This window comes from Aptenodytes patagonicus, chromosome 10 (genome assembly GCF_965638725.1).
Source record: "Aptenodytes patagonicus chromosome 10, bAptPat1.pri.cur, whole genome shotgun sequence".
NCBI lineage: Eukaryota > Metazoa > Chordata > Aves > Sphenisciformes > Spheniscidae > Aptenodytes > Aptenodytes patagonicus.
This window is the reverse complement of record NC_134958.1, coordinates 12172468-12197503: the sequence shown is the minus strand read 5'-3', so window position 1 is coordinate 12197503 and position 25036 is coordinate 12172468. Positions and strand designations below refer to the sequence as shown.

Sequence of the window (25036 nt, the reverse complement as noted above, 5' to 3'; positions counted from 1 at the left end):
TGTTCGCCTTGCTTTCTGCCGACAGAACCGGGCAGCGCTCCTTGGTCCAGCAGATCCGGCCACCGCTGCGTTTCCTGATGTTTCTTCCATCGTTCTTGCTTGATGGCGTTGTAAGCCTTGGCTGCAGGGTTGAATTCATCAGCAGATATATTGCAGTTGCTGTGTTTTAGGCTCGACTCTGTGGTACTTGATTTGTCCTTGAGTTTAGCCCTGAATTCATGCTGCAAAAACAGCTTCAGTACATGCCGCATGGGTCAGTGTGCCCCATGGAGCAGTCCCCTTCCTGCCCACGTTTTCCTTCTCAAGAAAAGCTACCATGCAGGGACAGGTGGGCACTCGGATCTCATCCATCAGGATGCTGGAGTGAGCTGGGGTGCCTGAGCCCTCCGGAGCATCCTCCCAGGAGCACGCCAGTAGGTGACGTGGGAACACGTCCCACTGCTGCGGAGCTGCAGCCTGCACCTTGCTGGGACAAGAAGTTCATGATACCCACTGAAAGCTGATGGACAGCCTCCATGACAGCCTCCTTGAGTGGTCTCTGCCTATTTCCCAGGGGACACAGTCACGGGTTCCATCTTTGGCCCTAGCAATCCCACCAGCTCTACAACTTAACTATTTAAGTTACTTACGTAAGTATCTGGGCATCCTCTGTAGTCAATACAAAGAAGCCAAGTGGGCAGCAGTTCTTTGTCTTAAATCTCCTGTCATCTGATGCTGTGCTTGACTGACTTCCCCGTTGACTTGTCTTCTCCTTTATACCCTTATTGTAGGTTCCGGTAGCCTAATTTATGAGGTTTTGTTGTTTCCATGTTATTCTTCCTTCTCCTCACCCCAGCCTCCCTCCCTCACCCTGCCACTCTGGCTACTTGAGAATTAATGACAGCTTCATACTGAGGTGCAAGGGGCAAGGATTCGTCTGGCACCAGTGCGTCGGCTGTCAGTGCTCCCTGACCCTTAGGACAGCCCTTCTCAGTGAGCTGTCAGGCGCTGCAACAAGCACCATGCCACAAACTCACGGCAAGGGCAGCGAAGCTCCCTGTTATCTTGGGGGACACACTGGTGGCCGATCACTGCTGAGATGAGATGTCCCTAAAGAGATAGAGCCCGTCCAGGTCTCCCGTTACAACCCGCTGTTACAGTGCATCTTCATGCTATCACAGTTTGTTGAGCACAGTAAAAGCTATTGAAGCACTTCATTAACAATTCTGGGGGTGGTATTAAGCGTTATTGCTTTTTGATACCAATGTCACGCCTTTAAATATTCATTAAAACTGCATGAACCCCTCCCTCCCTTTAAGTCCTGAATAATCGACACTCCGGTTTCTTCATACTTCACAAGCCAGGGCTGGATCCTGCCCGTTCCTCCTTGCCAGGTTTGAATCCTCTGCTCTTAACAGTGATCTTCATTAATATCTTCATTAAGATCTTCATGGAGGGCTGAGAAGCGCTTCCTCTCGCCGCCTGAGATGGCCTTTTGGCACGTAGCGTGGAAGGGGGAGAGGTGTTCGGGCTGCTGTGGCTCCGTGCAGGGCGAGATGAGCACTGACAAGATGCTCTATTAATTATGAATGACGAGGGGGGTGGAGGGCTGGCAGCAGGCAGGGCTTGGCTGAAGGCAGGGCTTTGCTTCTGCTCCTTTCCTGCTAACCCAGGGCCAGAGATGGCAAACTCTCAGTTCCTGTCGAAATCATTAGAAAGGGCAGGGAGAGGACCTGGGAGGAGGAGAGCAGACTTTCTTCTGTCCAGGAAAGGAGCTGTTTGCCCCGAGACCACGTACCAGCAGCTGCCTCAGGGCACCCTGCCTGGGGACACTGGTACGAACACTGGGTCGGGTGCACCCTGCTCCGGGGTAGCAGAGGGGCATCTCCTTGCAGCAATGTCTGTCCCTATGTTAAGACCCTGGTGGCACCTGGACCATGTCCTTTCTCTGATGCTGTCAGAAGCTGGTGATGGGGACAAGGAGCCTTTTAATTCCATGGGTTTCTGCTGCAGCCTGGGCCCTTTTGCCGCTACAGCTCCACACTGCTGCTCTTTCTGCACCAAAAGGAGTAGGGTGAGACCTGAATGGGACAGAGCAATGCCTGGAGAAAGCCAGGAGGAGCAGGAACAGTGGAAGGGCATCCCATGTCTTGCAGCGAGGGATGCCACCGAGCAGGACAGCTCGGCACAGCGGAGGTGAGAGCCGTTTGAAGGAGTGGCCGCCTGCTCCCCGGAACGTTTAAGCAAGTTAAACAGGTGCCGGGGTTTTGATCTGGTTGTGTTTAGCGAGACAGTGAAGAGGAGGGACGGCGGAGGGGAGCAGGGACCCAAGGAACCCGAGGGGCCATGGTCCTGAATAGCATCGCTGGCTCAGCGCCAGTGGTCGCAGCTGCACGTTCGTTACCCCCGAGTCACACACGACACCGCTCCAATTACTCCCTCTTGACACGGGCTAATAAGGGAGGATAAGGAGAGCCGGCGATTCCAGAAGGGTTATGCCGGATGCTTCTTTCCATATTTAAACTTTGTTTCTGCTGGAACAAATGGTGGGTTTGAGATTTGGTGAAGCAGGGGGGAGGCAGAGGCAAAGAGCCAAGTGGCAGGATCTTTAATGAAGCTGCAGCGAGGCGCTGGAAGATGGCTGTGCCCTTCCTTGGCATCATGGGTTTGCACCTGCAAGTGCTGCGGGTGCAACTCATGAGCCCAGATGAAAGCAGGGAGGTGCACAGCCACTTGCAAAATAATTGCTCCTACAAAACTGTGCCAGCACAAAGCGGGGGGCGGGAGGTTAAGGAAGTCTTGAAAATCGAGTCTCTAATGCTCTCACTGTACGCCACAAAGGGACCATTCACTGCAGGGGTGAGGGGTTTTTCCCCCTGTTTATCCGTGCTTCCAACTTTTATTGAACCCATCCTGAATTTTATTTTAATTTATAAGTCTTGAAGGGGAAATATGTAGGAGGGAAATAAAAGGACAAGGGATTGATTGGCACGTGGGGAAGTTTAGCAGGAGGTTCTGGAAATACGTGTCCATTCGGTTGCTCAGATCAGGTTCATTAGTACACCCGAGCGCCGCCAGAAGTGGCCTGACAATAAACTGCCGGCGGACACCCCCTACCACTAACGTAAGTCAGACCTGCCATGCTCTGCTTCCCTTTGATTATTAAAAATGAAAGAGGGGGTTCCTTCGAGGTAGACGGGCTCTTCAATGAATCTCTGTATCTTTCTGCTTGCAGGACTTAAAATGTGCATGACTTCGCTCTTACACACAAGCACCTTTAGCTGCAGTTTGGCCTTGTTGCAGCAGTAGCAATGCTCTTCCCTTGCATGCACGCAGCTGGTAAGAGCTTGATCACCCCATGCTCCTGCAGCAAACCCTGCGGGGTTTTTTTGGCCATGAACCATAAGGCTCTGCTCTTGCTTAGCTGCTCCCGCCTGCAGCCTGGCCACCCCTCAACACATTTTGCTGGACCAGTTTGCTCCCTTCTCCCATCCCTGGGCATCTCTGCTGGTGGCAGAGCCCGCCAGCCCCATGCTTGGAAAATGCCAGCGAGTGGCACTGAGCGTGTCTCCCTGGATAATCTTGCTTTTGTCAAGAAAATTTAACGCCAGCCATCCATTATGTGACACTGGTTGGTAAATTCATTACGGGCCCGTGCCTCTCGTCTGTTTGTCTTCATTGCGGCTGCTGCCGGTTCCACCTGATTTTAGGTTTCAGCAGCAATGTGGGGTATATTTATCACTTTGCCCTTTGAAGCGTAACTGCTTGAATAAACTCACCAATTTGGCAGTGTCTTTCAGGCCCTGCTTTCTGTAAGCTGATACACTGTTCTATTCTGATAAATGATTTTAAATCTATTTTGAGCTGCTGGAAGGGGGGAAATCACTTTCCGTTTAAAAATGTTATTGTTAAAGGTGAAAACATTTGGTTACGAGGTAAGCAGCAATTACAGGGATGGTGGAGTCTTCTGCCAGGCTTGGCAGGACCCCAAGAGTCCCAGGCTGCAGATCTGGGGTAAAAAAGGCTCCCCAATCTATTGCTACCAGGAGAGTCTGCAGCAAATCTGATATTTACTGAGGAAAGAACAACCTGCCAGATTGCTGTATGCACATCCATACATTTCTTTCCATTTGCAAGCAGGTTGCTAATGCCGTATGGGTCCTTTGGGCAAAGCCAGGACGTTGCTCTAGCTCTGCCATTGATGAAACAGCAGATCTCCCCAACCGCAAATACTATAATTGCCGCATGTAGTTGCAGCCTTACTTCCTCACCACGCTTTGTACTGTCAATATGTGTTGATTTTTGCAAGCCTCCATAGCAGAGGGATCGTTTCTGCCAGGGTGATGGCCCTGCGTGGTGCCACGCGTTATGAAGGGTTATGCACGCTTTCTGTTTTACGTGTGTGCAAATGACCGGAGACTGCTGACCTTCCAGCCTGTGCCCCTAACAGGCAGGATGCATTTTTAAATAACCTTTGTCAGATATGGATTATTTTGCAGCGTTGGGGTTGCTTTCAGTGGGAGACTGGGGAGAGGTGAGGGGGCTTAGACCTTGATGCTGTTTGCCTGAACCCAGCAGGACTCACCTCGGCTCTCCATACAGTACTGAGCTGACCTTCAGGTGCCTTCTATGAAGTCATGACTGCCAGGATGGGCAACCAAATTGCGGCATTGTATTGATTACAGACACACCATCCAAACCACAGTTATCTGCTGCCTATGCTGTGGGTTGGCCAAGTATCCCATGTTCCCAGGCAGACGAGGCTTATTGAAGCCCAAGCTACAAGGTTGCTCTTTGTACCAGGATAAAGTGGGATCATCATGTCTTTTCTGACCCTCCTTCTCCTTCCTCCTTGCAGCCCCTGCAGAGTTTGTGCAGCATCCCCAGTCCATTTCCAGGCCCGTGGGGACTACTGCCATCTTCACGTGCGTGGCCCAAGGGGAACCACCACCACAGATCACTTGGCTGAGGAACGGGCAGATCCTGGAGACCAGCGACCACATTAAGCTGAAGAATAACAACAGGTAAGTCCTCGTGCTCTGGCTGCTGGCACTGCAGCGTGGGGTGGAGGGCATTGTGAGATGCACAGCTGGGTTGTGCCATTCCCCAGCATCAGTCTGGAGTTACCATGCATGGAGGACTGACATCGCCTACCTGAATATCCAGAAATAGCTGTCCCTGCGGGTGTAATTCTTGGGCAAAGAGCAAGTTAGCTCACACAGGCTTCAGCTTTTGTGCAGACAGTGGATTTGAGGCAGATGTGTGCAGTAGTTCATTTTGGACTGGTTGGTGAAGGCTGGCAGAGAGCAGTGGGGTCTGCGGCACGTCCTGGTGAGCCGTGCAAGCCCTGCTTTCGCCATGGTCACGTTGCGCTGGGCAATGGCTAATGTGCTCGAGGCTGAGACAGGCATGAGTGATCCAGAGAGACTGCAGCCCTGCTGCTTGAGCACCTTGAAAAGGGAGTGCCTCAGAGCCGGCTTGGCTTCGGCAGGCGAGGTGGGTTGCTGTCATGCATCCCTTGGACTGATGCAATGCTCCCTGACCTGGCTGAATTAAAACCCATTGTTTTGAACTATCTGGACTCCAGCGGAAAGGGGAGAGGGAGAGGTGTTGGCTTGCTTTCTGCCTTAGCAAAGAGCTAATGTGAAGGTGGTAATGTTCAGAAGCAGATCTGTGGGTTCAACTTGGGCTTTGATATACTAAAACACTGCTCCAGTCCTACTAGCTGCACATTGTAGGCTTACATTTCTGCGCTTCGTGCTTTATTGTACCAGGACATCAACGTTAGACTTTGACTGATGATGCAGGCACCCAGCAAAAGTTTCTCTTTTGTCCTGATCGTCATCTGGGTATTTCTGGAAGGACCAAATGTTGTCCCTGGAGTTAGCAGGGACCACACTCACTCTGCAGTGGAGGAACCACATTTTAGCCCCTGAACATTGACCTGCCTGGGTGTGCAAATGCAAATACATTTGAAATAATATTTGCGTGGAAGCTGACTTTCACTAAACTCCAGCCTTTTATCTCACCAGGGAAGAGTGTTTTCTCTGAGTACTAAATAACTGCATTTTTGTGCGAGGGGATGGGGATGTTTGTACTGAGGAAATGATATGGTGGGATGCACTTAGTGTGAAAATTAGAAGTTGACAACATAGTTTCTATGGAAATAGCATGGAACAATATACTGAAAAATAATAGTACCTGTGTTGTAAACCTAAATTATTGGTAGAGATTTGTACTCTATGGTGTCATATAGCTGCTATCTGTATTAACAAATGCATCTCATGAATGCAACTACCCAACCTCGCTGGAGGGTCCGGACCTTCAGTTTAGACTGTTGGGAAGTGCTGTGCAGGCACCATGGCTTGTTCCTCAGGGGAGAAGAGTGGGATTATTTTTCTAAGTTTTTATATAATATGGTTTTTTGTTTTCAGGTTTGAGGCTTTTTTAAAGCTTTGTTATCTGAAGGATGGAAGGATGTGTGTTGCAAGAAGGATAAGGTGTGAGTTGTAACAAAATCTTCTCAATCAGTGGAGGTTTTCTCCAAGCTGGAAGTTTTTAGAGCTTCAGGGAACTTTGTGTGTGCCCATACAGATGCCGCTCAGTCCAGGTTCGTGGTCTTCTAGTTCGTTGCATGGATTTCTAAGGCGTGTTTGCCCTTATGATATGAACAGAGCAGAAATGGGAGAAGGGAAATTAGTGCATCCCCTTTTATTGGCCAGGAAGCGGAGTCGGAAGTGACTGGAGACTTTACAAGTGGTCATTAAATCCATGACAAAACTCACACTGGGTCCAGCTCTGCATCTCGCCCAGATGTCTTGCCTGTGAAGTCATTCCTCTTCACTGTTTGGGGAAGGTAAAAGTAGGGTCTTTGGTCATGGTCATGTCTCCTGGCCAGGTCCCTGTGCCTGGAGCTGCGCTACACGTGCATGTGAACTGTGACTTGGCAAACATCGCTGTAATCGTTTTCTTATGGCAATCATTTAATGCAATTTAGTGTCAGTCTTTTCCACTGCGAGCTAAATGATCAGATTACATCGCATCTGGCACAGGCTGGGGGAGCTCAGCCAGTTACTGGGGCTCAGCTGACACGTGGTATCTTCTGAAGCTATAGTAACGTGATTGTAAAGCTGAGCCCTAAGGCCATCGTACTTGACAATGTTGAACTTTTGGCTTCTTTCGCACTAGTCTTGGTCTACTCTGACCTGCAACTTCAGGCAAGTGGCCATTCCTGGTGGTTTCCAAAGCTGTCAGTCTGAAAAATGCCCTCGCTAGTACAGCAGGGCTGGGTGCTCCATGAACTGGAGGAAGCAGATCAACGGCTGGGTTTTTCTCGGAGCTTTTTCAAGTTGTCCTTTGTTTCATTCTCATGGGCATGACTAAGTGCTGTAACCCACTTAGTTCCAGGCAGAATCAGTTTGTGATTATGCCTTGGATTTATCAGTCTATTGCACTTGGAAAATATTTGTCCGTGTAAAGATGGATCTCAAATCTACTAGTAATGAAGCTACTAAACTGCACTATGAGCTTTTTAATTAGATTACATGGTTTCCTAGAAAATTCATTTGGATTAAAACTCTGCTTAATATGGCAATAAAGGTTTGAATGCCCCCAAAGGGATTTTTAGAAAAAAAAAGAGTAAATCATCCCAAATCATATCATGTGCTAATTGATTGCAAAATGTATCATTATGAGCAACTTTGTTCTTGTAAACAAACACAGCTAGAAGTGAGGTCCAGATCTGCAGAACACAGTGCCTTCAAGATGCTGCTCTGCTCCTGCAAGCTTTACAAGTACAGCCTCCACTTGAGGTATCCTTCTTTGTGGGCAATAGCATGTCTGCACAAACCCACAGCTGATGGGAAGATCTGTCCATCAAACTGTTGCTGCACAAAGTTGTGAAGGGCCCTTTGGCATCCAAATCACCCCATGCTGTCTCTCATATGCAGTAACTGCAAACCCAAGGAGAGCAAACCCTCAAGGTCAGAGGACTTCAGAAGCCCATCGTTGTTGAGATGGGACAGCAGCTTCAGGACTGGATTCACTGCAGATTGGATGTGGCTGCTGGTACGACATCAGACGGTCACTTGCTAAGCAACTTCCAGCCTTTCAGCACAGTAAAATAAGCCTCACAGGCTGTGTCCAAAAAAATACCTCTTCCCTCGTGGTCCCTCAGATGTGAATTCTCATCACCTGATGTGTTGATGGTTTCTGGGCACATTAGCATTAAAGATCAGCCTTCTGCTGTGCCCTCTCCAGAGGTGGTTGTTATGTTTTGAAAATGCCAGCTGTGTGGGAACAAAATATCCAATTGATGATTAGCAAAAATCAAAAGTAGTTCTAGGATAGCGGGTAATTGTTAATGAAAAATGCATGAAGGCTTAAGCGTAGGGAATTGTGGGGTTTTCCATTAAAAGCTGTGAATAAAAATCACTAAAGGAGCTGACGATGGGGCTGTCTTGCCATGCGATTCCCCAGTTGGGGATGGAGCCAATAGCTGTCAGGGCGATGCTGCACTGGACTATGCTCTCAGATAGAGAAGTTGGTGGAGCCTTTTTGACTTTGGTGGAGCCGTCCCCGTGTCCAGCAGCCGCAGGGCCTGTCGCTCTCTGTTGATCAGAGATGCCATTTTGCCCGTATTGTTCCTGGGGTGATTCAGATCAATAACGATTCAAATGCCTGAGAGGTATAAAAGGCATTTCCAGCAAAATTCCCACCCGGCATCGCCAGCCCAGCCCGAAAGCAGGCGTATGGCTGCAGGAGGAAGGTGCGGTTATGGGCTGAGTTAATTGTGGGCTTGTGTAAAATCATGCTTTCTAGGTTATTACGTCAAAATTTACAAGGAAGCATGAAATAGTACCCAAATTGCTGCTCTGAAAGGTTTATTGCTTTTCTTGCTTTGACCCAATCAGGTTCAGGGGGGTAATTTTCAGCCTAGAAGTTTATCACACTATGGGGTTTATATTGCCGTAATAGCAAGGAACAAAGGCCAACATCTTCAGAGAAGGCAGGCTCTAAATATTGATTTTCCAAGAAGATTTTATTTACAAAATGGTAATTAAGGGACTTCATTTGTTCCACCGGAAAAAGGCTTTGTTAGAACCTGGGCTCAGGTGGCATTTGCTCTCCTCGGTGACCTTCACTTATGAACTGTCTCCTTTTTAAATTCTTTCTCACTGGTTTGCACTTGTTTTAGTGCTCTGGGAATGACTCACTTGAAGGGACGTGAATGCTCAAGGTTCATCAGAGAAAATATTCCTCCATAAATAAACTTCAGGACAACTTTGCTTTTCTTGCACTTGTCATGTTGCTTAATCCTAGCGCAAGCACTTGGGACAGGGCAACCCTTTTGGTACCAAACCCAGGGAAACTACAGCCTGTTATTCACAAGGTGGCTTTTTTCTATAAAACTCACGTTAGCTGGGTGCAGAGAGATGCAGATGGGTTTGTACATCCCTTCATGGCACACACACCCCACAAACCCTTGAATTTGTAGGGATTTGGACACCTTAAGGGAGGACAGGCAAGCCTGCAGGTTATTTATGCAATGAGTTTGAAGACCATTGGTGACTATGGGAAGGGTACTGTATAGTAAATCGTATTTCAGTTCCCAGAAGCATGATAAATAAGTACATGGAGGACTGGGATGTGAACCAGCTGCTCCTGATTTAAGAATAATTTATGGGTTGGACTTTGTTTGGAAGACACGTGGAAATGGCCTTCACAGGGAGGGTCTCCGCACGAGCGCCCAAAGCCCTGCTAAGCAGTGGGGCATCAGTGTGATCCTGCCTTCCCTGCACCAAGCAGGGATCCTGTGCTGGGGTCATGCAGCCGTATCCCATGAAAGGGATCTGCAGCAGCCCTGGAGCAGCCGATGGCGATGGGCGTCAGTCTCTCCTTCTCATGTGGCTGTGATTATTTTGCTACCAAGTTGCCCGTGTAATTTTTCTCTGTGTGCTGCTCCACTGAGCTGCTCTTGAAGTGCATCACCGATTCAGGGTTTTAAGTGTTTCTTCAAACTGTTGCATACAGCAAAATACATCTGCAGAGAATGGTCCTTATACAGGAGCCTTCAAGGCAGGACTGACCCCGTTGTGGGGCAGCCCAGATTCAGCCTGCCCTGGATTAGGCTGGGTCTTTTTTCTCTCCAACACCTGTGCCCCTTGCTGGGAAAAAGGTTTGGGGGACTTTCCATTTAGCAGCAGATAGCTCTCCCAGCTGTCTGCATTAGCATTCCTACCAACATAGGCATCTACTCTCCCTTCCAGTAGCTTTTCCTGAGATGTTTTGTGCTTCCCTGCGGTCCTGCAGATGTAAAGACTTCTCTGCTCCCTCCCTAGGACAGGATTCAGTTAAATCTGTGATTGCACTCTCTGACTCGTGAAAACAGGTTGAGTGGCAGCCAGCGTGTTCAACAGATGACTGGCAAGTCTTGTAATAAGGAGCAGCTGGCTCTGGCTGTTGTCTCCTGCCTGTGCCAGGGTGCACTTCCCAGCTCTGCAGGGACAGGAGGACACAACGCCACCACCATCAGTGCGGTTGGTGGACCCTCTTGCCTTGGCCATAGATGTGAGGGAACAGACCTCATGGGAAATTGGAGCCGCTCACTTGCTGAAGGTCTTCTGCATGGAGCTCAATGCTGTGCTGGGAGGTGCTCCAAGGCAGGGCTGAGTTGCAGCACCAGCTGGATGGATGTGTCCTTCCCACCTGGGAAGGCTCAGACCACCTCTGATGTGGACCAGCGCTGAACCCAAGGACCCAGAGCCTCCAAAGCTATAGACTTTGGTGTCCAGTTGGATTGCGGAGCTGAGCCGGCCTCTGCTTGTCCTGAGCATGGTGCCTGAGCAGCAGCAGGTTCCCCGAAGGGCTCAGCTTGTGTGCTTGGTGTCAATTCAAGACAGTGCAAACCCAGGTGTCGTGAAGTCAGCAAAGAAGGGTCAGCATTTCAGGATGAAATGGTGCCACTGCTGTGCCTCCTGTAGCAAATGTGATGCCGTTTACAACTTCCCATTTGCAGAAAACATACCGTACAGCCAAATCCCTGTCCTGCCGGACTCCGTCCTCTCCCAGGGGCGTGAGAAGGAGCACCATCTCTAACCAGCTTTGCAGGCTGAGAGTCTGCCAGCCCTTTCATCCAGCACCAGTGGGGATGGTGGGCTAGTTCCCCATGGCACTGTGCACCCCTCTGGGACCAGCAGCATCCCTCCAGAAACTGCGCTCGGGTGAATCTGTAACCGCAGAATCAGGCTGGGATCCTGGCCAGCGGGCTGCAGTACCTGCTAAATATAACCCAGTTTGTCCCGAAAGGGATCCTTCTCCTGCATAACACAACCCAATTTCACCTAGGAAGCCCTGCATGATATTTAATTTCTGGAGGTGTAAGAACATGTTTGTAGAAGGCTGGGGATGATCTGCAGTGTCTCTTTGGACCGGTGAGTGTCACTCTTCAAGCTTTGCACCTTATTCTCAGCCTGTACGAGGCAACCTTCAAACACAGGGCATTTCTGCAAAGCTGCCAACAACCAGCACTGGAGGGAAAAAAGCTCCTTGCCAGCACAGCACCGGCCAGCAGCCCAGGAGCGGTTCGTTCGGTGCAGCAAGGCACAACACAACCCATAACAAATGGAGGCAGAGCAGGGCACGGGGACAGGGCGTCTGAATGAGGCGCTGGTGGGTTTCTGGAGCGGCCAGCACTTAAAATGCTCTCAGCGCTAGCCACAGCCTGCTCTCTGCATTAATTTCATCACACTCCCTCTTTTGTGCGCCTGTGTGCGCGCGCATGCTGATATCCTTCCAGATGGGCCCCTCTTCTTCTTTGTGCTGCTGAATCGATGAAGAGGCTTCCTTCAGTTCTCAGACTTTTTCAGAGGAGCCTTTGGAAAGCCGATCTCCGGTCACTGGCCCGGACCCCTGACCTGAGCCAGATCAGTCATCCTGATTGCCTATGAACTGGGAAGACAGCTTGGGAATACCGTGGCTTTCGAGCAGCGGAGGCCTCTCGTTTCAGCTCAGCCGGGTGTGAATCTGCAGCGGCTCCTCTCCCCACTTCCATCAATGCCTGTCAGGGCATTGTGCGGAGATGTGATGGAGCCCTCGGCTCGCTGAGCGGCTTTGGTGACCAGCAGAAAGCCTTCTGGCATCTCGCCTCGTCTGACGTGCTCATGGCGCTGCCAGTCTGGCACTCGCGGGAAAGTTTTCCAACAGCAGATGTCCCAAAGTGACAGATTTTTTTCCTGTTGACGGGGAGAAATAAAAGGACACTGCATATTTCAGATGGTTGACGCGCAGAGACGCTCTGCGCCTCCTCTCATGGCAACTACATATTTTCCTTTTGTTTGAGCTTCCTTAAAAAAAGAAAAAGACAAAAAGCAGCAAAACCTGGGAAAGCTGCTGGACTGAACACTGACCCTGCTGCGCCGCACCCTCCGCATCCGAGGGGGTGATGCGGTGGGTGAAGGCAGGAAGAATTTGTCAGTAGTTAAGATGAAAACGGATGCATAGCAGAGGTATCAGCTGGGATGGTGCTGGCGTACATGTAACTCACTGCAGCTCCTGCCCTCCTCATCGCAGCTACCAGCGTGCTTCAGAGCTCACGCTGGGGCTTGCAGGGAGCTCGGCAGCCTCCTTTAGAGGTCTGCCAGTGGGTGTTAGAGGGACCGACAGAGAGAGAGAAAACCCTTGTTCTCATGACGCTGGTGTTTAGATGCTGGGCATTCTGCTCGCCAGCTTCTCTGCACTTGGTTTCTGCTCCTTACGCACGTTTATAGGCATAGCCAAAAATCCAGTCATTTTATTGACCCTGCTGTCTGCACATCGTTCCAGGTAACGTGGGCCCCAGGTAATGGATGGCCGAGGCTCTTATTGCGCGGTACATCCAAACGCAGCTTTGTAAATCTCAATGGAAATGAACTTTTCAAAGCCTGAAGCAAGTTTCCAGCTACCTGACATGTCCACTTTGTGGGAATTTATTTTATTTACTTCTTCTGACTTGACTGTGCATGACTGTTACCGGCCTCCCTGGGACGTCTGCAGAAAGGCAGCTGGGATGTCTGAGGCTCTGCCCAGCTCCGGGTCCCAGTGGCCAAGTGCTGTCCAGGAGCGATGGCATACAGCATATCATCTGTGTTGCACAAGAGGAGCTTTGCCCTAATCCTCCCAGGAGAGAGATGTCTTTGGCCCCAGCATCATGGTGTTGTCGTCAGGCTCCTTGCACCCTTGCACTGCTTTCCAACCAGGCTCCTCTCTTCCCTCCTCCGCATCTTTTCCTCTCTCCTTGTAAAGCAAATAAATACTCTTGGAGGCAGCGGAGCCTAAATACTCCTTGTTGTTCCTGGGCTGCTTTGTGCTTGGGAAGCTTAACGCTGCTCTTGACTTGCATGCCAGCCTGGCCTGGCTGCTCCTGGGTGCCCAGATGCACAGCAGCCGCGTAGAAATAATCCCTGCATTGATGGGCAGAAGGAAGCACTGCTGCTTCTTCCACACATCTGCTTTATGCAGAACTGCAAGTACAGCTTTCGGACGGCGTAATCCTGCCTTCTGCCATCTGTCCTCACAGGAATCAGCCCTTGTTGACACAGTTGAGCCACACATCGGGGTCATTTCTCCCTGTGCCCCCCTCCCAGCTCTGCCTTTCTCCTTCCATTTAATCAGATACGTTGAGCCCGTGGCTATGAGGGGAGCTTAGGGCTGATTCTCTAAAATCACCATATCAGCTGAAACCATCACATTTGATATTCCATTTACAATGTTTCCAAGGAAACAAAGGCACAGGACATAAATAGATGACTGTTAAACATTTGCTCGCTTACCATGGCCCCGATAATTTGCAAGGCAGAAATATGAATGTTAAATCAACAGCAATAATAAATTTTAATATAGGAAGACCAATATTTTGCTGCAATTAGAAGAAGTGTTTGTTCTGACATACAGGCAGGCAGTGGCACGTTATTTATCATTTCCACTTTCCATGTACAATTTTTCATTTACATAAAGGGCAGCTTTGATTATGACTCCCAAAAAGCCGTGAAGCGCCCCTTGCATCAGCACAGGTGCTTGAGATTTACTTATGTGCAGTCAAGTCCCAAGTCCACCTGGAATTCACCGCAGGAGAAGAAAATAATTTATTTCTCCCTAGAAGCAAGCAGTGGATGTGGATTTGGTTAGGTTCGGGTCATTTCTTACAGAAAAATAGCAATGAAAAAGCTCATGCAAGCTTTGGCATAAGCCAACAAGATGATGCTGAAGCTCGGGGGCATCGTGGTCTCCCAAACCTTCATACCAAGCCAGAAGCAAACCACAGTTCAAACGAACTGGGCAGGACTGGAAATACAGATGCACAAATAGGGATTAATCCAGAGTGGTGCACGTATGGTGCAGGCAGTGGTGAGCAGTGTTTTATTCAGTGCTGGGGGGTGTGTCCTATCGCCTATCTATAGGACTAGTCAATCCCCACAATTTGCAGTAACAAATACAATTTACAGTAGTGTCAAAGCTGTCACCAGGTTTAGTTGGTCCAGTCTGGGCTCCTGCTGGAGCTTTATTTCCAAAATTTTCCCCAAGATGCCCTGTTTGTGAGAATATCCTACCGGGACTAAGGGCATCATAAGCATACTGTATCATAACCTGAGCTGCTGCCTCAGGGTTGGTAAAAACATCTCCAACATCAAAGACTGCCTTTCCACTTCCAGCTCGGAGCTGGACGCAGCGTGGTGAGACTCCCCAACCCATGTCTTGGAAGGGAGACACACTGGGTATTTATTTATGGGGTCCTGCGTCTGCTGGATAGTCACAAATTGAATTGCATTGCTCCTGGCTTGGTTTCTGAGGAAGGGTGCAAGCCCTGGAGAGAGCAGAGCTTTCATTGACGGGTCCCTGTTTGTGAACAAATGTTATTAAGAAGAGCTGTTTTGCACGCTGAATTATTTCTGACTCAATATTTGCTGGTGTTGTTTTAAAGATACTGGGCAGTACAACATATTGGCTGGCCCTGAACTTGCTCCGGTTGTACACAGCCACTGCTGGAGCGTCATGCAGCTCAGAAAGGGCCTTCAGTTCAGGTGGCCACATGTACGTGGACTCTGGTTGTCCCTGTGCCCATCAAGCCACTAAACACCACTCCTAGAGGTGGTTCAGAGATGGGCACCGTGCTCAGGAACGCGCTCATTTGGGAAGTTGGTACATGGCTGGCTTTTCCCCCTCCTTTAGGGATGTTTTCCATCAGGGTAGCCAGTGCCTGTCTTTATCTTGGAGGCTGAAAACAGCATCTAAGCCTGGTGTGGAGGCCCACAAGAGCAGGCTGGAAGAACTGTCCTGGTTGCTGCCCTGGGAAACCAAGCTTTGATGCACCAGCATCAAAAAGACGCTCAGAGGTTTTGCAGACAAAACCTGCGACTTGTTCGTAAGCTTTGGCTTTTGGCTTGTGGTGATCATGTTTCTGAAAATGCAGAAGCAGGAGCTGAGGCTGTAACCCTGCTGGGTAAGTCAGCTGTTCCCAATGTTACCCTAAGACTGCTCTAATGTGCTATTACGCAATGCTATAGAGCATCACCAGAGGGCTTTCTGGCTGCGCTTGATTAGACTTGGCTTAGCAACCGTGTGCAGTGCCTGGATGGGTCTCACTGGTGTGTACTGGAGCTAAGCCAGTCAAAGCTGGTTTGGGTGTGTGGATGCACTTGCCACAGAGATGTAGCTGTAGTGTGGCTGGGATCTTCCTGAATTCAAGGCTTCAGATCCTACCATTCCCTGTCCCGCCCTGTGTCCCCATCTGGCTGTACTTGAACCACAGTCTCTGCAAGGCAAGAGATAATCTGCCCAGTCACGGGATCTGAGGAATGATGCATCCACCTCCTGGGCTTTTCCTTCCCCAAAAGCACCAGCCCACAGCTTTCTGGAAGCTTTCTGTGGAAACAGAGGCATGTGGGATGCCCTGCATCAGAGCCAGCATGGGGACCATGGCATGGCTGGAGGGGAGGGACGTCTGCTGCAGAGCACTCAGTGAGATGCTTGTCCCTCTCATGTCCCCACGCAGCACTCTATCCATCTACGGGATCAACCAGGCGGACGAAGCCATCTACCAGTGCATCGCCGAGAACAGCGCCGGCTCCACACAAGCCAGCGCTCGCCTGACAGTCCTGTGGGCAGATGGGCTGCCCGGTCCTCCGCAGAGTGTGAAGGCTGAGACGGTCTCTGCAACCACCATCCAGGTGTCTTGGAAAGAGCCTCTGCAGAACACCAAGGAGATCATCGGCTACGTGCTGCACATTCGGAAAGCTGCAGGTATGGTGCTCTACCCACTGCCCAGAGCATCCTCAGCCTTCCTATAATTTAGCAGCGTGGCCCACTAGATAAACCAAGTCTGCACTGCAGTAGACAGTGCTGCCACCCATGTTCTCCATCATCCCCATGTTTCTGAAAGACAGACATGAGGCAGTAACGCTGATGTAAATACCAAAAGGGTGGGGAGGGTGAAGCTGCGTGGTCAGATCTTGCTGCCCACTTAGGTCTCTGGCAAAGCACGCAGAAATGTCAGCCGAAAAGGGCAGATACATATCCACCTTAGGGACCAAAATTACTGCTTGCAACATCTGTTTAGTCTCTTTACCTCTTGCAAAGCCTAATGCTGCTCTGTTCTCTCTTCCTTTGCACTTCAGATCCTGTAGAGATGGAGTATCAGGAGGCTGTTAGCAAGAACACCTTCCAGCAGCTAGTGACTGATTTAGAGCCCTCGACCAGCTATAGCTTTTATATAAAGGCTTACACCTCCCGGGGTGCCAGCAAAGCCTCAGAAGTCACAGTGGTGAGCACGCTGGGAGAAGGTAAGGAACGCTTTGCGCTTGGACCATCAGGTGCTGAAACCCTCTGTGCGTAGCAGCAGCGCCTATCACCCCGATACCCACTCCAGAGCGCTTTGGCACATAGCCTGCCGTGTTGATGCTCCTTGTTCCCGCTCCTCCTCATACTCTGGGATATTGTGTAAAACTCACTTGTACTGTTACACGGGAGTCGACTGATTGCCTTAAATGCGGCATTGCCTCTCACAGCTGATGTTGTAGCAGGGTGTGAGTGCAAGTCTGGCTGCTCTCGTGTGTTGCAGCTGCTCTGGGCTTTTCCTAAACTGCTTGCTGAATGCAGATTTCCTATTGAAGCAGTGTCTCAGCATCCTCCAGCAGCTCTGGTACTCACAGCTCTTACTTGATAGGTGCCGCACTTTTTTAAATTTGATTTTTTTCTGCTCTACCCTGGAGAAATCACAGTGGAGTTGAGCTGTCCTGACCTACAAATCCCTGCCTTGGAGCAGCCTTCTGTTTCAGTGGGAAGTTAGGGTGATCTCCAAGGCTTTTTCCCTGACTTGGCCTCCCAGTTGTGGCCACCAGTTAGCTTCCCCAGTAAGAAAGTGGGTGCTCTAATGCAGGACCCTTGCACACAGACACCAGACAGAAACCACAGCCCCAGTGTGATCTGTCAGCTGGCATTTTAGGAACATTTTCCTAGAGATTCATGTAACTCTCCAGCACCTCTGAATCCTGGCTCGTCTCACATACAGAGACTAATTTCTTAGGAGCATTGCATCGTTCTCATGAACACTCAGTAATCATGAATTTGCATCAGAGAGGGCCTTGGGTGTGAGGATGTTATTTAGGACCAAATGAAAGAGTGCATTGACTTCCAGATGGGTGATCCAGTTCTCATTCCATTTTCAGCCCTTGCAGGTGTTTGCTACAGCATTTAAGCAACAATGCCAATAAATCCTCACCCTGCTGGGTCGTTACCCTGCAAGTTTATTTTCCTTGGCAAATTTTTTATTTTCCCCTACTCCGCAGGGAATTGGTCACCCTTAGAGTTTGTTTTTCCTTCCAATTTAGAGACAGAAGGATGGACTAAGGCAAAACTTGAAACTCCTTGACCCGATGCTCTGAGTTCAGCTACTGGAGCTAGAAGCCAGCCATGCTTCATAGAGCTTGGTGTTTCTGCAGAAGTCTGGGTCAAGCTAGAGAGGACTTTTTGTCATTATTACCTTCAATCATGACAGAAATAGTTAGGTATCCAGTAATGGGATCATAAATTTCCTGGCTCTCTGAAGTTTCAAGGCATCACTGTCCTGCTCTGCTATCCTTTAAAAAAGGCTTGTCCTGTGTAACGAAGCTTCAGCAGTTAGCTCCATGTTCAGGATGGACAAGCTGGCCTGGTTAAGATCACTCAACCCCAGCTTGTGTTTGCCTTGTAGGAAGATAAAAAGAGATTTAAAAGCCCCAGTTCTGGCTTGATTTGTTTGTTTTGCTTTACTCGGGTGTCTGTTGCCTTCTGCTCACAGAGGAGAGAGCAGGTCAAAGAGCCAGGATCCAGTGGCTTTTGTCACCAAATCAAGGTTTCACTGCAGATTTGCCTCTTCTCACAGCCCAGTTGTTTCACCCCGTGCCTTCCCGAGGTGCACCGGAGAGCTGTGACTCCCCTGGGCTTGGGCAGCCCCTGGGTCTGTGCTAAACCCCTCGGAAAGGGATGGGATTTCCCCGACACGCCATGTCTCGGCGTTGTCATGCCGGCTCAGCATGACACACATGAGATGTGCACAGAGATGTGCGTGAAGCCCTGTGGTGGCAGGACCCACCGTGTCACCACGCTGCCGTGTCCTGCCTTGCGTGGAAAGGACACGGCAGGTGAATCTGCCAGCCAGGGACAGCTCGGCAGAGCCGGGGCAGTGCTTGTCGGAGTGGCCAGCAGAGATGCTGCCAGCTGGAGACTGGTCTGAATGACCATGTTATACTGGTATTGTCTGGAGTAGGAGTACGGTGAAGGTACTGAGGAGCAGGGCTGCTTTCGGCTTGGGGAGGTCAGCTTTTCAGGGCTAGGAATATGCTGAGAATGCGCTTGGCTGAAGCTTCCAGCGCTTTCTCGAAGTGCGGTGCTCCTTCCTTTGTGCCAGTGGTAATTTTGGATGCAAAGTAGAAGCGAAGACTCCGTAGAGAAACTACCCAAGTGAACCTTGTCCTCCATAAACCTCTGTCACTAGGAAGGTCCTCTTGTCTCCTCCCTGTTGTTCTCCTTTATGCCATTTCACAAATGCTGTGGTATTTTAAATCTCAAAGTCTCTCCGCTTCATTAAGCAGCACACACTCCTTGTTCTTGTCTTTTAATGCTTTTTAGGGTTTTCTCCAGGACTTTTTGACATTTCTCTAGGATGAAGACTGTTCCTTTAGTCATCTTCGGCTAAAGACACCTTCAAGAAGAAAGTTGAAATGACCTGGGGAAAATTCCAAACAGCACGGAAGAGGAAAACAAGTATCCCAGCCCTTAGCATGAGGGAGATGCCTCACTTACAGTAGATCCATATTATGTCTTATATATACTTCTGTGAAGCACCTATACACTGGTGTGTGTACATATATTTATACACACACGCAGATATACTCCATCTGTATACACTTATTTGTGTAATAACATTATAAACAGCACATGCATTCTGCGAGTGCATACATATAATCAATATTATACATATATATACTCAAAGTTTGAATAAATACTATATATTCCATACTTTGAAGGACAGATATTCTTGTGGTTTTTATTAAATGTAAGGCTCTGCAACCATAAAATAAAGCCAACTCTTCGCAAATCAGGATGGCCCACATCAGTGTTTCTTTGTCCATGGGATAATGCGATTTCCCTTTCTGTGGCGTTTTCACCCATGATTTGGAAAATGATGCTTTAAGCAAAAGTCCAACTTCTCAGAGGGGGATCCAGACAATTCCTAATTTTGCCCTAAAGGGAATTGGGAGACTTAGAAAAAAAGAGTATTTAATTGGATCGCAAAAATATGCAGCCTTGGGAAGAATGGTACATTCTGGTATAAATAGAATTTACTCTGTGTTTTGCACCCAGAAATCGCTAAGCACAGCCTTCCCATCAATGAACTCAGAATAAATCCTAGCAAGAAGTACTTCAACCCGTTTTTTCCCATTGGCAGCACTCAGACAGGATGGGATCTCATTAACCTGATGGAGGACAGCTCCTCTCTGAGTCCACATGGAGATGCTCGCCGGTCACCAGGGACTTGTTCCTCTCCCCACGCTTATTCAGAGGGCATCAGGCAAAGCCCCTGCAACCTGAAGGAGGGCATCACTTTGGGAAGAGACAGGATTGCCCAGACCCTCCTGCTCACCAGGAGAGGTGTCTTTCCTTCCCCTAGATCTCATCATGGGAAAGCTTGAGCTCTCAGTGCCTGGGAAAAGGCAAACTGTTGTGCTGTGCAGTTTTGCCTTTACTATTAAATGGAGGAAGTGCCCTTTTTAGCTCTCGTCAGTCTTAGATTGACACAGCCATGTTTCATCCGCTTTTCACCATCGCTCACTAAATGGCTGTGCTGAACTCTGCCAAAGGACGCCGTCAAGGCCAGGTTTGCACTGCTCATCCTTTAGAGGCCCTTTGGGGAAAAACAAGACAAAAAGCAGCATCGGTCCAATGCAAGCCCAGCAATCCTTGTATTTGGGGATATCTGAGCTTATAATCATGTGGGATTGGAAAAATAGCTCTGCCTCAAAGCCTGGAGGCTGCTGGAGAAGCAGGGCTGTTGTTCTGCTCGGTGCTTTTGCTGCAGGGTTTAGCCGAGCTCGCTGCCTGGTAGAGCAGTGCCCGAAAACCCTTCTCCCTCCCCATGCTGGAGCAGAGCCCTGGGCAGGGCAGAGCCTGCAGTGCCTGGTGCTTTGCACCTTCTGAATGGTGCCAAAGGCTGGGGAACTGATGGAAGCATTTGGCCTGGGGGTGTTTTGTGGAAATGAGGTGAAAAAAATCGTCAGAGAAATGTCCTGCTGAGACACATCTCTGCGTTGGTGTGATCAGCGTATGAGAAAGGGAGGGAGAGGGGAAGGAAGAGGCTTGGGGGAAACGTGGTCCTGTGTGCCCCAGCGCTGCACAGGGCTCTGGACCAGGTTTTGTGCAGAACCAGCTTTGGAAAACCCAGATATCTGCATCACAAGAAAACTGGCTTTGGTTTGCAAATCTTTGCCTCTCAGCCCAGGCTGATGGGGCCGGGCAGCTTTCCGGGGACCTGGGGATGAAACGGCTGTGACCTCCCGCTGCAGCACACCCCGAGAATGAGGGCAGGGTTTTGGGGCATTGACTGGAGCAAAAAGCGTCCTGGTGGACTTTGAATCAGGCCTCAGTGACACCAGGCAGCAGCAGGGACATCTTCCCAGCTAAACCCCCGTGCGCCCCTAAGGCCAGGTAAGTGCCTGCCTACCAAAACAAGCCAGCCACAGCTGTGCAGGGATCTCAGGCTGCTCAGGTATTTAGGGCTGTTAATGAAGATGTCCCGGTTCTCTCCTAAGTCCCCAGCACAGAATCACAAACCTCCCTCCTAAAGCCGATGGGGAGAGCAAGTGCCTGTGCACCCTGCAAGCCAGTGCAGGTACCTAGCATGCTTTTAAGATGGATGTCTCCAGCTCCATTCCTTCTGGTTCCTTCCTCCCTGGGGGATTAATCACTCTGAAAGGTCCTCACTACCCTCAGGGCGAGGGCAGAAAAGTGGAATTTGGGAATGCATTGCCAAAGTTGCTGCATTCCTGCCCTGACCCAAGGGGCTGAGCATCAGATTGCAACCGGAGTGTAAAAGTAGCCTCTTTGCTTGCTGAACCAAGCAGAGGAAACCCTTGGAAACTCCTACAGCTCCCTGAAGAAGTTCAAAGCTGTTAAACCAGGATCTGGTCTGATCTGATTTTTCTCAATCTCGTCTAGCGTGTTGTTTGGTGCAATGACCGCAGGGAAAGGCTGCTGGGGAATTTGTCATCACGCAGACTAAAAAAACCACATACAACCCACTGTCTTTCTCTCTCTCTTTCAGTCCCAGCCATGCCATCCCTCTTTATTAAAGTCATTAACAGCACCGCTGTCCAGGCTACGTGGGAGCCCTCCATCAAACTGGGCCAGCACGAAGGCTTCAAGCTGTATTACCGCAAGGTCCACCTCTCCCAGTACACAGGTCCAGTGCTGCTGCCCAGCAACGTAACAGCGTACAACATTACCCACCTGGGTGAGTATGGTGACAGCTTGATCCACATCCCCTCCTGGCCCTGGGAGAGCCTGTTGTGATGGGAGAGCTCAGATGTGTTGCACAGCCACTAAGTGGGAGATGCTGCAGCTCTCCCCCAGGTTTTTGGGGTGCTTTCACAGTAGCAGGTACTTGTTTGCAATATCTTGTGTGTATTTGGTAAGAAAGATGTGCGTTTCCTAAATAAGCATTGCTCGGGGAGATAACGCTAATGATGAAGGTTGAAATTCCCTTCTTGTGTCTCCTTCGAAACAGATGCGTCGGTGGTGTATGAAGTCAAGCTCCTCGCCTATAACCAGCACGGGGATGGAAATTCAACTGTCCGCTTCGTGTCCTTGAGGGAAACTGTGGAGAGGACAGGTGAGATGGGACGTCCGTCTCGGTGGTGGTTTGTGAAAACCGCTTTGCAGGAAGGTGGCGAGGCCAGACACATCCCCCAGACACCCGTGGCTCTACCCCACCATCTCATTTTCAGCCACTCATTTATTTTCAGCATCACAAATAATGATGAAGGAAAACTGTGGGGCTGGGACCACCTGGTGCTGGTAGGAGTGGCTTCTCTGCCACGTGGCTTGTACCATCCCCGTTGGCCTTCATTAGCATTAGCGAGCTGACACCCCTTCACAGCATAGTTCAGCCTGGTGACTTTTTCATCAGGGGGGAGAGGACAAACCAAATGTTCCTGTAATTGCCAGTTTTGTCCCCTAAGCTCAAGCTAGAGGTGAGGCCATGAACATGAACAAACCCCCATGCATAAACTAAGAGCTGCTGTCCTCGGGTGGGACATGGTGCACCGAGCATCTCCGCTCTCCTGGATATTTTGACCTTCACTGGTGCCAGGAAGGGAGGACGCATGGCTTTGGAAAGGAGAAGGTCTGCAGAGCATGAGCACTGCATTATGTGGCAGAAAAGGGGAAATCTCTAGAGGGAATCTCTAACTGATCACACCTTTCATATTCATCTATGTGTAAAAAACATCCTGCTGCTCTTGGAAGCCTTTTAAGCCTTCCAGTGGGAATACCTTCAAGAGACAGTTATTACTCCTCTGTCTGTGTTGGAGTAAATACTAATCTCATTGGCATCTGCCCACTCGTGCTTTCCATCAGGCGTCAGCCTGCTCTGGCGTGGTGGCCGCCTCTCACCCCAGACACAGGGTTTTGTAAAAATTAACATCAGAGTCTTTTTTATTCATTAATTGTGTCTAATGACAGCAGGCCGGGTAATGGGGCTGGCTCTCTACGGACCTTCCAGTCATGTGCTTGCTGTGACTGCCTTCCTGGGGTACCAGGAGCAGGGGAGCTGCTTTGGCAGGCAGTGACACCCCGGCCACCCACCCCGCTCTCCTCTTCCCCGTACATGGCTCCCAGCACTGCCCAGGCTCCAGCTGTTGCTCTGGGCTCCCCAAAAGCTGGAGGAGCAATAGGAAAACAGCACCATTGACTCCCTCTCCCCCTTTCTTCTGGCAGTGCTGAATCCCCCTTGCGACTGCATGAAGGACGAGCAGAACAATAAAACCTCAACAACCGGCATCATCATTGGGATCCACATTGGTGTCACGTGCATCATATTCTGCGTCCTCTTTCTCATGTTTGGGTACAGAGGAAGGTACGAATTGCTCGCGCCATTGCTCACGAGGGGCGGTGGTCCCTAATGCCATGTGGGTATCCCTGCGGGGGGCTCACACCCCCAGTACGATGACGGGCTGTTTCCCATGCACATCTCAGGATGCGCATACCGCAGCGTGCGATTGCGCAGCCCGGCTCCTGTGAACGCCAGGTGCTGTTTGCGGCACGGCTCCTGCCTCCCTCCCAGGCACCCCGACCCAGCGGGCTTCTCTGAATACACCCCATCAGCTCCAGTCCCCATCGAGGGACCTGGTACTGCCCGGGAGCATCACTATTTCTGCTCTGGCAAGCCCTGATCCTCCCTGTAAACCGAAAGCCCGTTCACAGTGAGGGGAAGAGACGTGACTTTACAGGAGGGATTTAAGGAGTGAAGGAACGTAGCACAGGGATAAGGCAGACTCAGGCTTGGGGGAAGGAAGCGGGGGAGGAACTGGCTTTGCTCACCCTCAGGCTCCATCTCTTTATTTTTCAGGCTGCTGATGTGCAAAAATGTGCAGGAGCAGCTGTCAACCCCGCAGATCCCCAGGAGCCAGCGGAGCGCCACGGGCCTCATCCTGAATGGGGCCGCTCGCAGGGACAGGGATGACCGGGACTTGAATGGAAAGCAGCTGGATATGAATGAGCTGGAGAGGTTATTCCCAGCATCCCTGTCCCAGGAGCAGCAGGATAAGGGAATAACGGTAAGTCCAGCGGGACGGGAGCACACCTGGGAAATGGAGACACGGCTGCGTGTCTAAGAGCATTGGTGACCTGCCACCATCATTGCATTGTCCCCTTCTCTCTTGCCAGTCGGCTCACAGCCCACCAGCCACCCACGACGACACCCAGATATCCACACTCCCTCTGGATGAGTTCAGCATCATCGAGGAGCAGCCAGACCCCCTCCCAAAAAGCCCCCGCAGTGGCAGCCCTGCAGCTCCGGCTCCCGACCACGGTCCCACCAATGAAGGATAAAACTGCCAAGACTCGAACCCTCTTGTAGGAGTTGCCAGAAACCAAACCCACGGCTGGTGATGTCTTTACAACGAGTCGTCAATCTCAGGTCAATTGAAGATTTCTACAGTCTGATTGTTATTTTTTTGTTTTGCTTTATTTTTTTATATATATATAAATATATATATATGTATACAGCCTTTTGGAAACTTTGTGAAGTTTATCTTTCTGACCTCTCTCGGGCCCCTCGGTGCATTTTTTCCGATGATGGCTTTATTGAGACTGGTCACGATGGATTTTCCCCGCAGCTGCTAAGTAAAAGACTCCTTGGCAGAGTTTGGCAAACTCTCCCGTCTCTGACAGACTGGGGATACAGTGGAGCCTCCTTCTCTTGGCATCCCAGACTTTCTCCTGATCAGCAGCTTTAGGACTACTTTTCGGATCTATTTTTTATTTCCAG

At 50.0% G+C, this 25036-nt stretch overlaps 1 protein-coding gene across 1 annotated transcript in view; it reads left to right on the top strand.

The window, feature by feature from the left end:
* IGDCC3 (immunoglobulin superfamily DCC subclass member 3) overlaps positions 1 to 24645 on the top strand; it is a 107902-nt gene extending 83257 nt beyond the window's left edge. The window contains 8 exon segments of the mRNA XM_076348668.1: positions 4838 to 5003; positions 16007 to 16254; positions 16629 to 16793; positions 21812 to 22000; positions 22274 to 22378; positions 23485 to 23623; positions 24116 to 24368; positions 24371 to 24645. Coding sequence (XP_076204783.1) covers positions 4838 to 5003; positions 16007 to 16254; positions 16629 to 16793; positions 21812 to 22000; positions 22274 to 22378; positions 23485 to 23623; positions 24116 to 24368; positions 24371 to 24625 — 1520 coding nt within the window. The 3' untranslated portion in view covers positions 24626 to 24645.
* Positions 24646 to 25036: the final 391 nt, after the last annotated feature.